Genomic DNA, 14,178 nt, shown 5'->3' with positions numbered 1-14,178 from the left:
ACACGATGCAAGTCAATTAAAAATGTATACATACAGGCATGGGCCTCAGCAATCTAAATCATCTAGGCAAGGGTCGACACAATTCAGACCAGTTAAAAATTTATATGTTTAGGCAAGGGTCAACACAATTCAAGTCAGTCAAAAATTGATATGTTTAGGCAAGGGTGGACACAATTCAAGTCAGTTAAAAATTTATATGTTTAGGCGAGGGTCAACACAATTCAAGTCAGTAAAAATTTTATGTGTTTAGGCAAGGGTCGACACGATTCAAGTCAGTAAAAAATTTATTTGTTTAGGCAAGGGTCAACATGATTCAAGTCACTTAAAATTTATATGTTTAGGCAAGGGTTGAAGCAATATAAATCAGTTAAACTTTTACATGTTTAGGCAAGGGTCAACACAATCCAGATTGATTAAAAATGTATATGTTTAGGCAAGGGTCGACACGATTCAAGTCAGTTAAAAATGTATATGTTTAGGCAAGGGTCGGCACAATCCAAATCAATTAAATATGTACATGCATAGTCAAGGGCCAAAGCAATCTCAATTAAAAATGTATATGAATTGGCAATTTTGTGACAATACAGATCAAATACAAATATATGGTGTGGCTTTTTTAGTGTTACTCTAGTTGACTATCTTTATATTTGCAGAAAGAGTAATTATATATATAAAAAAGAACAGAATAATTTGCTGTTTTTAATAATATAATAGTTAGGTGACTTTTTAAAGTTAATTAATTCTGTTCTTTTTTGAAGTTTATAAACTTGTTTCAAATTTGCAAGGAAAATAGTATTTTGATGTGTACATTTTGAGAATTGCCATAGATAGGGTTTAATGTATTTCAAACTGTTTTTTGAGCATCATTATAGACAGAGTTTAATGTATTTAGATCTATGTCCTTTGAGAATTGTTATAAACAGGGTTTAATGTATTTTGAGCTTTGTTCTTCAAGCATCATTATAGACATGTTATAATGTATTTGACCCGTGTCATTTGAAAATCGTTATAGACAGGGTTTAAATGTATTTGAGCTATGTCCTTTGAGTATCATTATAGACAGGGTTTAATGTATTTGACCTGCTTCATTTGAAAATCATTATAGACAGGGTTTAATGTATTTAGAACTATGTCTTTTGAGCATCAATTTAGACAGGGCTTAATGTATATGGGGCTGTGTCCTTTGATCATTGTTATTGACAGGGTTTATGTGTTTCAAGCTGTGTTATTTGAGCATCATTATGGACAGGGTTTATTGTATTTGAACTGTGATCTTTTAGCATCATTATAGACAGGGTTTATGTATTTGAGGATGTGTCCTTTGAGCATCATTATAGACAGGGTTTATTGTATTTGAGGATGTGTCCTTTGAGCATGATTATAGATAGGGTTTATTGTATTTGAGCTGTGATCTTTTAGCATCATTATAGACAGGGTTTATGTATTTGAGGATGTGTCCTTTGAGCATCATTATAGACAGGGTTTATTGTATTTGAGGATGTGTCCTTTGAGCATCATTATGGACAGGGTTTATTGTATTTGAGCTGTGATCTTTTAGCATCATTATAGACAGGGTTTATGTATTTGAGGATGTGTCCTTTGAGCATCATTATAGACAGGGTTTATTGTATTTGAGCTGTGTTCTTTGAGCATTTCTGTAGACATGGTTTATTGTATTTGAGCATTGTTATAGACAGGGTCTATTGTATTTGAGCTGTGTTCTTTGAGCATTTTTATAGACAGGGTTATATATCTGGAGATGTGTCCTTTGAGCATTGTTATAGACAGCTTATTGTATTTAGAACTCTGTCTTTGAGCATCATTATAGACAGGGCTTAATGTATTTAGAACTCTGTCTTTTGAGCATTATAGACAGGGTTTATTGTATTTGAGCTGTGTCCTTTGAGCATTGCTGTTGGCAGGGTTTATGGTTTCTGTTAGCTGTGTCCTTTGACAATTATTATAGACAGGCTTTAATATATTTAGAACTGTGTCCTTTGAGCATTGTTATTTTAATTTTACAACTTTGCATTGTTTCATTTGAGACTTATATATTATGATCTGATTTAGTTTTTTGCTGGCAGGGGCAGAAGTGATCTTCACAGCTACATACCAAGCATGGGTTGAAGGATTTCAGCGTCATCTAGGTCTCACTAAAGATGAAGCTGTAAAGGTCATGGAAAATGGCGTCAGACTGGCACGCAGAGCATGTCAGGAAATATGCAAGGAAACTGGTAAAGCTCCAGAAATAAATGAATGTATTCATGTTTAAACTAGAGTACGTTTTTCTAGGAGGTTAAAACAATAAATATTTTGGTTACTTATCATGAGCGCTATTCGTGCTAAAATCATAGAATTGTTCAAATTTAATCTGGAAATAAAATCATGGAAATCCTACTTGCAATATTAAATCTTTGAAACAAAAACCATTACTATATCAATCATTCATGTCATAGGACCAAAACGGTTAATCATTCAGTAAACTCTTTTGAATGGAAGTGATAACATGATTTTGCACCCTGCTTGCCAAAGATGACTTAGCCCTATAGTTATCATGTCTCTCTCTCCAACAAGAATTTGGTCTTGCTGGTAATTGTTATATTATGCAGCTTTATATTGATGTGGGCTTGAAAGAGTTAGATTTCTAGTCATTTATATTAGTACTGACAGGAGTGATGTCCCCTGATTGTCTGTCATTCTATCTTATGTTTCCATTTCTTAACTAGAGCAAAGGTTGTTGGATTTTAGCATGACTTAATATGAATCACTCTAGTGATATGACTTTGAATGCTTTGATTAATAGAAGTCAAACGTAATATTAATGGATCATAAATATAATTAAATTTGTAATATGCAAAATTACTTTGTGACAAATACAGCTGTTTTTTAATTGTTTTGTCAAGTAAAATGAAAACATGATCATTAAATTCACAACAAGATAGCTTGGGAATTTCCATACATTCCTTATAGATGAAATTATTGAAGTACTGATTCAGTGATAAAGTACATTGGAACATACCGCTGGAAAAATCCCCGAGTGGTCTAAAGCACCATCTGTTATGGATCACTGCCATCTCACCTGTCTACTTGGGTTCGAGTCTCGGACTCGGCTAATGTGGGTATGTGAGAAAGCTTGCCAGTAGCTTCACATGGGTTGGTGGTTCTTTCAAGGGTTTTCCCGGGTTCTTACTCCACCATTACTACTAGCCGCCATGTGTGCTGAAAAATGGCATTAAACCAAACAACACCAACACCGCTAGAAAAATACTGCAGTATATCAGTAATACCAGACACCTATAGTCAAAGTTATTGAGGGTTCAATGAATGGATTGCTGAGAATGAGAATACAAGTTAGTCAGGCATAAAAATGGGTCATATTAACTTAATTTTTTCTATGTTGAGTTTACGTCATTAAGATGTGTCTGCATACCAGATTTTAAGTGTAATTGAAATACAAAATATTAAGGATACAGCAAAGAGTTTAAAATGCATAAATCACACAAATATGAATATTACATCACAGTGACAAAGTTTTGGTTTGGGCAAGTTATTTCATTAACAATTGTTAACTATTTGGTGTCATGGGTGTATGTAAAATCTGGTCCAAGATATTTAGGGTGTAACAGACAGATAGCAAAGTCACTCCTGTATGAAAATTAGGTCACATTGACCTTAATTTATTATGGCTGAGTTACTTTTATTGAGATGTATCTGATACCAATATTCATGAGTTTACATGAATAAGGGTCCTAGATAATGAGGGTGTAGTTAACCAAAAAAATACAAAGTCACTCAAGTGTAGACATTTGACCACAGTGACCTGTTTTTGTATGGTAGAATTTCACTTCCTGAAATGCAATGACTTGTGACTTTTCACTAGTCTTTTTGAAATAGGATGTAAGATATTTGGGCATAATGAACAAATGAATGAATACACAAACACGTAAACAAATGGACTAAACACTACATCTCCTCCAAACGTTTTTGCCATGGGGATAAAAAGATGGCCATTTTAGATATCCCATATTGGGACCTTTTCATTATGAGCATATATTCTTTTAATTATATAATCATAGAAAACAAATTCCAACATTAGAAATTATGTAATCCCTGTGATTTGTGTGCTGTAAGTTGTCTTTTTTCCAGTGGATCTTAATTTTCATGGATTTCATTTTGGCTTTTAACTTTCAGTTTAAGTACCCAAGAAAATATGATTAACTAAAGAAGAAAATAGTATTTATATATTTATGAATTCAACCACCAACAAATCCTTAAATTTTAGGTCAATTACAAAGAGTGATATCCATACAAATCCATAATTTTCTTTATACAGGTGAAGCAGAGGGGCTGGTGGCAGGATCTGTAGGACCCTATGGGGCCAGTCTGTGTGATGGGTCTGAATACACAGGCATCTACATAGAGAAAATAACCAGTCAGGTATTCATCTATACAGAATCTAACCCAAGTGATTATACTAAATGCAGATAATGTAATAATATTTTTATAGTATTTACCAGTGTATAAAACTTTGAACATTGTTGACCCAGGCCTGCCATTACATAATGCACTGACATACCTTGGTCAGGTAAAATTATGTTTACTTGAATTCTGCTCTTAATGAACATCGCCTTTGTAGTGAGGGTAAATAAATTGCACCATATCCTCATTATAAGGCCCTTAATTATATAACACTTTTGTTGGTACCACTTCATGAAGTCATAGTAAAATTATATGTACCATACATCTTCATTATGATGCTATCGGTGAGAGACATAGAGTATTCCCCTTTATTGTGAGACCATCTTATAGTGAAGTATATGATGCAGTGCTACCTCATTATAATGCTGTCAGTAGAAGTCGTATAGTAGACTGCCTTTTAGTGAGACTACCTTACCATGAAATACATAATACATAATTTTACTACTGAAAAATGAAATGGGATTCATGACCATATCTCTTATAACTGTGTTACAATGAAAGGCCTTGCAATGATGGAGTACAGTATATATGTACTTCATTATAATGTGATTTCACTATAATGCAGTATATTCCATGTGAACCATGCATAGTGTTATAACAATGGAATACTATATCATTTACCTCACTATAAGATGGTCCTACTCCAAGTTAGTATATTGATTGTGAAGCACACAGTATCATGATGAGAGAGTTGTTGTTGTTGTAGTGTTTAATGCCATTTTTCAGCACAAGATAGGCTGTACATGGCATCCAGTATAAATGGTGGAGTAAGAACCTGGGAAAACCCCAGAAAGAACCACCAGCCCATGAGACACTACTGGCAAGCTTTGTCACATATCCACATTGGCCGAATCTGAGACTCAATCCCACGTGGAAAGAAGTGAGATGGCAAAGATCCGTAATGGTGAGACCACTCTGCCACTCAGGGGCCCCATGATGAGGTAGTACTGTGTATGTAGCTATATGTATAGTTCTACTACTGAATCATGGATCCATGACTATACCTGTGTTACGACAAGAACTGTGTTATAATGCAAAACCTTATAGCAAGGGCGTGTTGTATAATGTAGATCATTGTAATGTGGTCCCACTATAAGTTGGTGTATGCCATCTGAATCATGCACAGCGCTATAATGAGAGTGCTGTTTATATACCCCATGTGTGATAGTTGGATAAAATGGCTATGTATATATATGTGTTTTTACAGCATGTCATTTCCCAGGAGTTGTCTCGACTCAAAACCACATGATTAAAAAAATTTGGTTTCTGTGCCTTTTAATTTTCATTGAAATATACATAATTTAGTTGACCTTAATACCATTTGTTTTAACTGATTGCAAATTCTAATTATTTTGTTTTGACAAATTATTATTTTTTAGTCTTTGCTAAACAAAATTTTTTTAAAAAAATCACATGAAAACTTGTAATACGAAACTTTACATTAGTCAAAATTGTGTAAATCAGTGGTTACCTGTATTTCCATTTTAAAATGCTATTAAAAAATATTATTCCCACAACATCACGGTTTAGTACAATAAGCCATTCTAACATTACTGTAGTTTGCTGCTACATCATTTTGTTCTCATTATAACACAGTTCCAGTGATTATGGACCCCTACTTTTCTGTTATAACGTTGTAATATCTTGAGATATTTTTTTGAAAGTTTTCTAAAGATCTATATTTACAAAAATCACAAGAATTGCGTAATTTATGATAACAAATTCTACCAATATTAAAATAAAAGTAGTATCTAATAAGATGTGTATTTTTGTCAAAGGAGCAGATTGGCTTGCTTAAAAGGATATCACTTGCTATATTTAATTTCCAGGAGCTTGTTGACTGGCATCGTCCCAGAGTAAAAGCTCTCATTGATAGTGGTGCAGATTTTCTGGCAATAGAAACAATACCAGTCTTGCAGGAAGCTGAAGCCATTGTGAGGCTGCTACAGGAATTCCCAGCTGCTGAGGCATCAGTGTCTTTTTCATGCAAGGTAATCTTTTCAAAGTGATCCAGATTTTCTGGAAATAGAAACAATGTCAGTCTTATCTTAAGTCATTGGGAGTCTCTTGCAGAAGTTCTCATCAGCAGAGAAGCATGTTTTTTTCTCCACTGAATGCATTGATGTCTAATGTTGTAAAGCGCTTAGAGCTTCTAAAGATTAGGCGCTATACAAAGTCCTCCTTATTATTATTATTATTATTACTACCCAATCATGTAACTATTATGATACTTTCTCTGCTACCTTTAGAATTCAGCCCCATAGAAAGACAAAATATAAATAAAAAGGAAGATCTTGTAAGTTACATTCTATTTCCACAACTAAGTTTTAAACCATATACCAGTTGTTTACCAGTTGAAGCTTCTACTGTGTTACACCACTGCACAATATTGCCTCTTTATGTCAATCAAGATCACCCTTTCTTTTTCCCCCATCTAATAAAATGTGTTATGGTATTGATATATAAGGTTTCTCCAAGTCATTCATAACATACATTCCAGCCATTATGCTTTTGGCTTACAATATATACTTGCGTATAAGCCAAATAATTTAGGAAAAATTAAAGGCCTGGGAGAAGAGGTGTCCGCTTATCGGCGGGCCAGTGTCTAAACTTGATAGTTTTTAGATATTTTTGTTGACTACTGTAATAGCTGTAAATCTTGAAACACGAAACGGTAATTTTTTCCGTGTCCTATGACATAGGCATGTAAAAAAAAAAAACTTTCGGCAACCCAACGTTTATTAACTGTTACAAAGTACTATGATTGATTTTGTTATTAATTTGCAAGTGCACAATATTAAATATAGACTTCATATTTCATGGACTGGTTGAGTTTAGACGGGAGACCAGGCTGAACTATAATGTACACTACTTAACACAGTGCAAAGCGTGTATAGCATCACTTAAATCCTTATTTATTCCTAATCATATTAGTTGCAGATTTTGCTTTATTCATTGTTTTGACCAAATTGCATTCTTCCAGATAACATTTTGGACAGTCCTTATTAGCTGTTTCATTTATGTTGAATCACTCACGAGTTACTCATTTTCAATGCTATAACCAATCCTACAAATTGAGGTACTATTTTAAAAAAGGTATGCACGTTTAATTGTACAAGGTACATAACCAGCATAATTTACATGTTTGGGAGGAGTGGTAATAATATAAAGGCTAAAATTCTCATGTAGATCAGCTAAGATCAACATCAATCAATTTTAGTTTTGTGTTTTCACTGAACAGACATCATAACTTTCCACACAATGGAAAGCTTGATGTTTCGGCATCTCCTATGTTGATGGTGAATTTGTCTTTCATTTTGCGTCAGCAGTACAGGCCAGTTAATCATTAAAACCCTGAAACTGGCTTGTGTTAAGAGGGAATTTTGACCAGCAACTATACCAATACATTGATGTGTAATTGCCTTTATTCCATAATAGCATGATTATCGTAATTTTGTAAAATGGGGATGTAAGGCATACCTATGAACTTTTCATAAGCCAAGTAGGGAGACAGAATTAAAAAAAGAGATTGGGACCTGGCATTCATTGCATTTTTAAAGCCTTGTTTTCATTAAATATTGATCGATCTTCTTGGTCCATTATGCTTGAAATTCGCAAAAAGACTCGCTGTTTCTCCCTGTGATGCGCCCTATTTTCCCCCAGGTCATGCTCTAGTTTCATGTTATTTTCAGCTGTATTCAAACTGCACAAAAGCTAAAGATTAGTCTTAAACAAGGAAGAAAGCTAGCATGTCTGTTTAAAAGTTAATCCTTATCGATTCAACTATGTTGTGAAAACAACTGGCCCTCCGTTGTAATTCAAAGAAACCGTGTTCTACACTATTGTGTGTTACGCAAGCACCAGCAGTTGATTGGCAAATAAAGGATTCCCAATTCTGTTGAATGGCAAATAAAGGATTCCCAATTCTGTTGAATGGCAAATAAAGGATTCCCAATTCTGTTGAACTAAAGGTACCAAAATAGCCAGCCTCATGGTACCTTACATGTGGCAACTATTCTCCCCTCTTTGTATATCTGACCTTATTCCCTTATTATCAACTCGTAAAGCATTTAGTATTGTTTATTATAAAACATGTTTTATGAATTAGTTTTTTGATGACATTGGTATATACGGTATAAAAATGCCAGGTGTTCACTTGTGTGAGTTTCTTTCATGGGAATGGTGCTATAGCATATTGAGTTACAGCATTCGTAGTGATCACTCTTGGGATTGAAATTAATTGTGGATGATATTTTTTTTGTTCTGGTTTATTTTGTATTTTTGTAGTGTTGTAGAATTTTTTAAAAATCATTAATTTACATGAATACTATTTAAAATTAACATGCTATTTAGTGAAGAAGTGAATTCTTTCTAGTAAAGTAATTATTTGGTCACAACAATAATTCACAGGTGATATAACAGTACATGTAGGACTGTTCTTGTTTAGAAGAAATGAAAATCAAAGGCATCATTTAATAATTGGGAGTTTTTTGCAAAAATCAGAAGATATAAAATCTGGAGGTAGGTGTGGAGCAACCCCAAAAATTGGGAGTTTTTTTCTCTCCTCCTGACGTAAAAGTTGACAGGTATGGTGTAAGGTCACTTAAATCAAAGCAAACTACAACTCAGCTTTTGAAGCATTAGCATAATTTTCAAAATATTATTTCTGAAACTTCATTATTGTATTTTGGAAATATTATTAAAGTTTAGCGCAGTGGTGCCCATGATTCAACTCCATGGGATTTGCTTAATTCAGTGCGCAATCAAACCTACAATGTACTTGTGGTGGCGCTATTATATAACTAATTGCGAGCATTAAATCAAGCTGTATTGTCGTTCATTATATTGTCATACTGGGGTTACATTTTAAAGAGTTAGGTATTTACACTTTCAGAGCAAAGTAAAAACATAATTACTGGTGCACTGATATAAAATGTCCAATGCAATAATGCACAAACAAAAAATAATCAAGTCAAAATGGAGAGGCAGTGTTACAGCAACTCGCGATTGCTAAATTCTTGTCATTGTTTGATCAGATTATGCACAAATACAAATTACGCAGAAGCAATAAGAAAATAGAAAATTGAATAAATTACTTAAGTATACATTTAATTTTTTATTAAATATAAGTTTGCCTAAATAAATGCATTTAGAACTTACCTCACGCATCTTGTGGGTGGGCTTATATGCAGGTCATGCACTTTTTAGTGTTTATACCTGTTCAGTTTGAGGGTTGGCTTATATGCAAACGGTCTTATACTCGAGTATATATGGTAATTATTACATTTATTTTCACCAATTTACGTATTATTTTAGGCTGTATATGGATTATGTTTTTTTTCTTACAGTAAAAGAATAAAATAAAAATAAAGCAATAAAATGTTTTTGTCATTTTTATTATCATCTCTTTAATTCTACTGATATAAATTTGAGAATATAATTAAAAAGATGACTGCTGCATAAGAATAGCATAAGAGTACTTTCCTTACTAGCTATTTATAGCAACTGTATATGACCCATCTCCAAGAAAACATGGCTTTCTTCATATGTGAATTTTGCCACACACATTCATTTTATTGATAAGCTAGTTAGTTAGTAAACCAGTCTGTACTTATAAAGAAAATGCTGCCAGGTGTTAAGTGAAATGGTTTACAGTGTGAGTTGTGGATGTCATATGATGGAAAATGTTGGAGCAGATGGATCTTTTCAAACCTCAAAACATATCAGATAAGAAAAACACCGCTTTACAAACTTTAAAAGGAGAATATGAGAATAATGTATTACAGCACTCTGAGTACCTGACTATGACTATAATCATTACAGTATTCCAGATCACAATCATTCAGGGGGATTGAATAAAAAAATTGGGAGATTGGGACCTACAGTCAGGAATGTTTTTGCAGCAATTTTTAAGCCTTGTTTTTACTAAATGTTGATCTATGTTCTGTGTCCAATAGGCATCAGATTCTCAAAAGACATGCATTTCTCTCTGTGACATGTCTTATTTTGCCCTAGGACATGCCCTCTTTTCATATTCTGGTCAGCTACGGCCAAACGGCACAATAGCTAAAGGTTAGTCTTAAGTTAGTAAGCAAGAAAATCCGTGTGACTAATTTACAGTTAATCCTTATCATTGCAGTTATCGCGTGAAAAGGACTGGCCCTCCAATATAATTCAAATAAACCATGTTCTACAATGTGTGTTATATAAGCACCAACAAATGATTGGCAAATAAACGATGCCCTATTGTGTTGTAAATAAGCTTGTTTCAAGCTACCATACATGTGGCAACTATTTTTCCCATGTTTTACATCACACCTTATTTCATTATTCTCATCTCAAAAGGCAATTAACATTGTTTAGTAAAAAACATATTTATTCTGAATTAGTGTTTTGAGAGCACATAAGCTGCATGGTATGTTTCTTGATTCCTTCTTTTTAAATGTAATGATGGTAATTAATGTTTGTATATATGGTACAGTAATGCTAGGTGTTCACTTGTGTAAGTTTCTTTGGTGGGAATGGAGATGCTACAGCATTCACAGCGATCATTCTTGGGATTGAAACTAATTGCTGACAATTTTATTGTTGTGGGTATTTTTTTTTTGTGGTTTACTTTCTGATTTTCATATTGTTGTAGGGTTAAAAGAATTCATAAATTGATGTGAATTATGCTGAAACTTAACAATGTATTTACTGAAGATAAAATTCTTTGTAGTGTGATAATAATTATGTCATCACAACAATATTCAAAGGTGATAAAATAGAACATGGCTTCTGTGGATTGCATAAGACATATCTATGCACAATTCTTTTCATGAGTAATAAAAATCGACAGACATAATGAAATAATCTGGAGTTTTCCTCAGAAATCTGTAGATTTGAAATCAGGAGGTAGGGGTATGGTATAATATTGAGAGAGCTGGACTTGAGTACCAGGTACATTCAGTTGGATTTGGTATACATGAAAAATATATCATATCAGAATGATGATTTTTACCTTCAGGATGGTTCCCACACATGTCATGGGGAGTTGTTTTCTGATGCAGTGAGAAGTGTTTGCCAGTCTGATCAAGTGATTGCTGTTGGTCTGAACTGCACAAGTCCACAGTATGTAACTCCACTATTAAAGAGTATTGAACACCTTGAGATTAAAAAGCCGATTCTGGTCAAGCCAAATTCAGGAGAACTGTGGGATGCCATGGACAAAAGGTAAAATGGAATGCATACTTTGATATTTTAACATTTTGTTGGATTCTATAAATGTTATGAAGTTCTTATACTTGTAAATGTAATCAGAATTTATCTGTCAGACTAGTTTTATAAAGTCAAATACAAAAAAATATATATATTGTAGTTAATTCCATGTACTAATAAAAAAGTACATGTATTTGTTGCAGTTCATCCATTTACAAATCAAAAAGTACATGTAATAATTCATATACTAGTCAAAATGTTAATCTGTGTACTAGTAAAAAAGTACATGTATTTTAGCTAATTTATATACAGTTCAAAAATTACATGTATTTTAGTTAATTCTTATACAAGCTGAAAGTATATATATTGTAGTTATTCCATGTACTTGTAAAAAATTACATATATTGTAGGTTATTCGTCTAGTATTCAAAAAGTATATGTATTGTCGTTAATCCATATACAAGCCAGAAGTATATATATTGTAGTTAATTCATATACTATTTGAAAAGTACATGTATTGTAGTTAATTCATATAGTAGTAAAAAGTACATATATTGTAGTTAATTCATGTACTAGTCTAAAGTACATGTAATGTAGTTAATTCATATACATTTAAAAAGTATATGTATTGTAGTTAATCCATATCCTTGTAAAAATTACACACATTGTAGTTAGTTTGTATACTTGTAAATAATACATGTAGTTAATTCATGTACTAGTCTAAAGCACATGTAATGTAGTTAATTCATATACTAGTAAAATGTACATGTATTGTAGTTAATTCATATTCTAGTAAAAAGTACATGTAGTTAATCTATATACTAGTAGAAAGTACATGTAGTTAATTCATGTACTAGTAAAAAGTACACTTTTGTAATTAGTTCATATTCTTGTAAAAAACAAGTAAATGTATTGTAGTTAATTCATATTCTAGTAAAAAGTACATGTATTGTAGTTAATCTATATACTAGTAAAAAGTACATGTATTGTAGTTAATCTATATACTAGTAAAAAGTACATGTATTGTAGTTAATCTATATTTTAGTAAAAAGTACATGTATTGTAGTTAATATATGTACTAGTAGAAAGTACATGTAGTTAATTCATATACTAGTAAAAAGTACATGTATTGTAGTTAATTCATATACTAGTGAAAAGTAAATGTATTGTAGTTAGTTCATATTGTAGTAAAAAGTACATATATTGTAGTTCATTCATATACTAGTAAAATCAACACAGGAATTATAGTTTTAGTTAATTCATATACTAGTCAAAAAGTTCATGTAGTTAAATCATATACAAGTTAAAAAGTGTATGTATTGTAGTTAATCCATATACAAACCAAAAGTACATATATAGTAGTTAATTCAAATACTAGTAAAAAGGACATGTTTTTTAGTTAATTCATATACTAGTCAAAAAGTTCATGTGGTTAATTCTTATACTAGTCAAAAAGTGAATCTATTGTAGTTAATTCTTATACTAGTACAAAAAATTACATACATTTTAGTTAATTCAAGTCCGTATACTAGTCAAAAAGTACATGTAGTTAATCCTTATACAAGTCAAAAAGTACATGTATTGTAGTTAATTCATATACAAATCAAACAATACATGCATTTTTTGTAGTTAATCCATATTACAGTTAACTGTAAACTTATGTTATTTATAGCAATACTTGATTAAAAAGAAATGTTTATACATTTAATTGAAAAAAGTTTAAAAGTAAAAATCCCAAGGGAAAACCAAATTTTAAAATTTGAAACCTATTAATTCGTTTTGAAATTCCAGTTCTACCAAAACAGGAGTTAAAAAATGACACAAGTGCCTGTATATACTAGAAATGATTTCTGAAAGCATCAGCCAGAGCACACCTTAGCATTGAATGGTTATTTCTCGCTTACAATATTTCCATAAATTGTCATTGTATTATTTTATTTTCATATTGCTGTTGGTTGCTAAACATGTGTGTGAATATCCCTATACATGTGCTTGAAATACATACAGTTGGACCATAATCTCTTAGTTGAAGTATAGTAGATCAATGTTCCTTGTGGATGCATTCATTGAACTTTTTACAGTCAGCAAGAATCAGTGGTATCATTGAAGTTTAAAGTAATACTGCATAGGTTACTAGTGATTTACAATTTTTAATGTTTACTTTGAGCCCAAACACCATTTCACTTTTTGAGTTTTGTTACGTAAATATCTGATCTTATTAAGAAAAACATTTTTTTATTAAAAATTGTAGATATAATATTCATTTCTTCTTAGGTTTTATGGACAAAATCAGTTCCAGGACTTGAGTGACTGCATAGAGGATTGGATTGATCAGGGGGCCAGATGGATTGGTGGTTGTTGTCGGGTGTACCCAGATGACATAAAAAGAATAAAGGACAAAATTATAAAAAAAGTGAAAACTTTGAGTGATTGATATATTTTTTTTATTGCATTCTTAAAAGTTATAAAATTTACAGTTGAATAAAAGAATTTCAAATCTAA

At 32.1% G+C, this 14,178-nt stretch overlaps 1 protein-coding gene across 6 annotated transcripts in view; it reads left to right on the top strand.

Annotated features, from left to right (window-relative positions):
• LOC149799245 (betaine-homocysteine S-methyltransferase-like) overlaps positions 1 to 14,178 on the top strand; it is a 25,110-nt gene extending 10,932 nt beyond the window's left edge. For 3 of the 6 annotated variants that reach the window (XM_089958523.1, XM_089958524.1, XM_089958525.1), the window contains exons 3-7: positions 2,071 to 2,234; positions 4,334 to 4,437; positions 6,309 to 6,470; positions 11,486 to 11,691; positions 13,951 to 14,178. In XM_089958523.1, coding sequence (XP_089814649.1) covers positions 2,071 to 2,234; positions 4,334 to 4,437; positions 6,309 to 6,470; positions 11,486 to 11,691; positions 13,951 to 14,110 — 796 coding nt within the window. In that variant the 3' untranslated portion in view covers positions 14,111 to 14,178. Of the gene's footprint in view, positions 1 to 2,070; positions 2,235 to 4,333; positions 4,438 to 6,308; positions 6,471 to 11,485; positions 11,692 to 13,950 lie in introns of those variants that run through there. The other 3 variants (XR_016421121.1, XR_016421120.1, XR_016421122.1) reach the window with 3 other exon arrangements.

This window comes from Sinohyriopsis cumingii, chromosome 5 (assembly GCF_028554795.1).
Source record: "Sinohyriopsis cumingii isolate HCF-2022 chromosome 5, ASM2855479v2, whole genome shotgun sequence".
NCBI lineage: Eukaryota > Metazoa > Mollusca > Bivalvia > Unionida > Unionidae > Sinohyriopsis > Sinohyriopsis cumingii.
The sequence above is the reverse complement of the archived record's forward strand: the minus strand, read 5'-3'. Positions and strand labels throughout refer to the sequence as shown.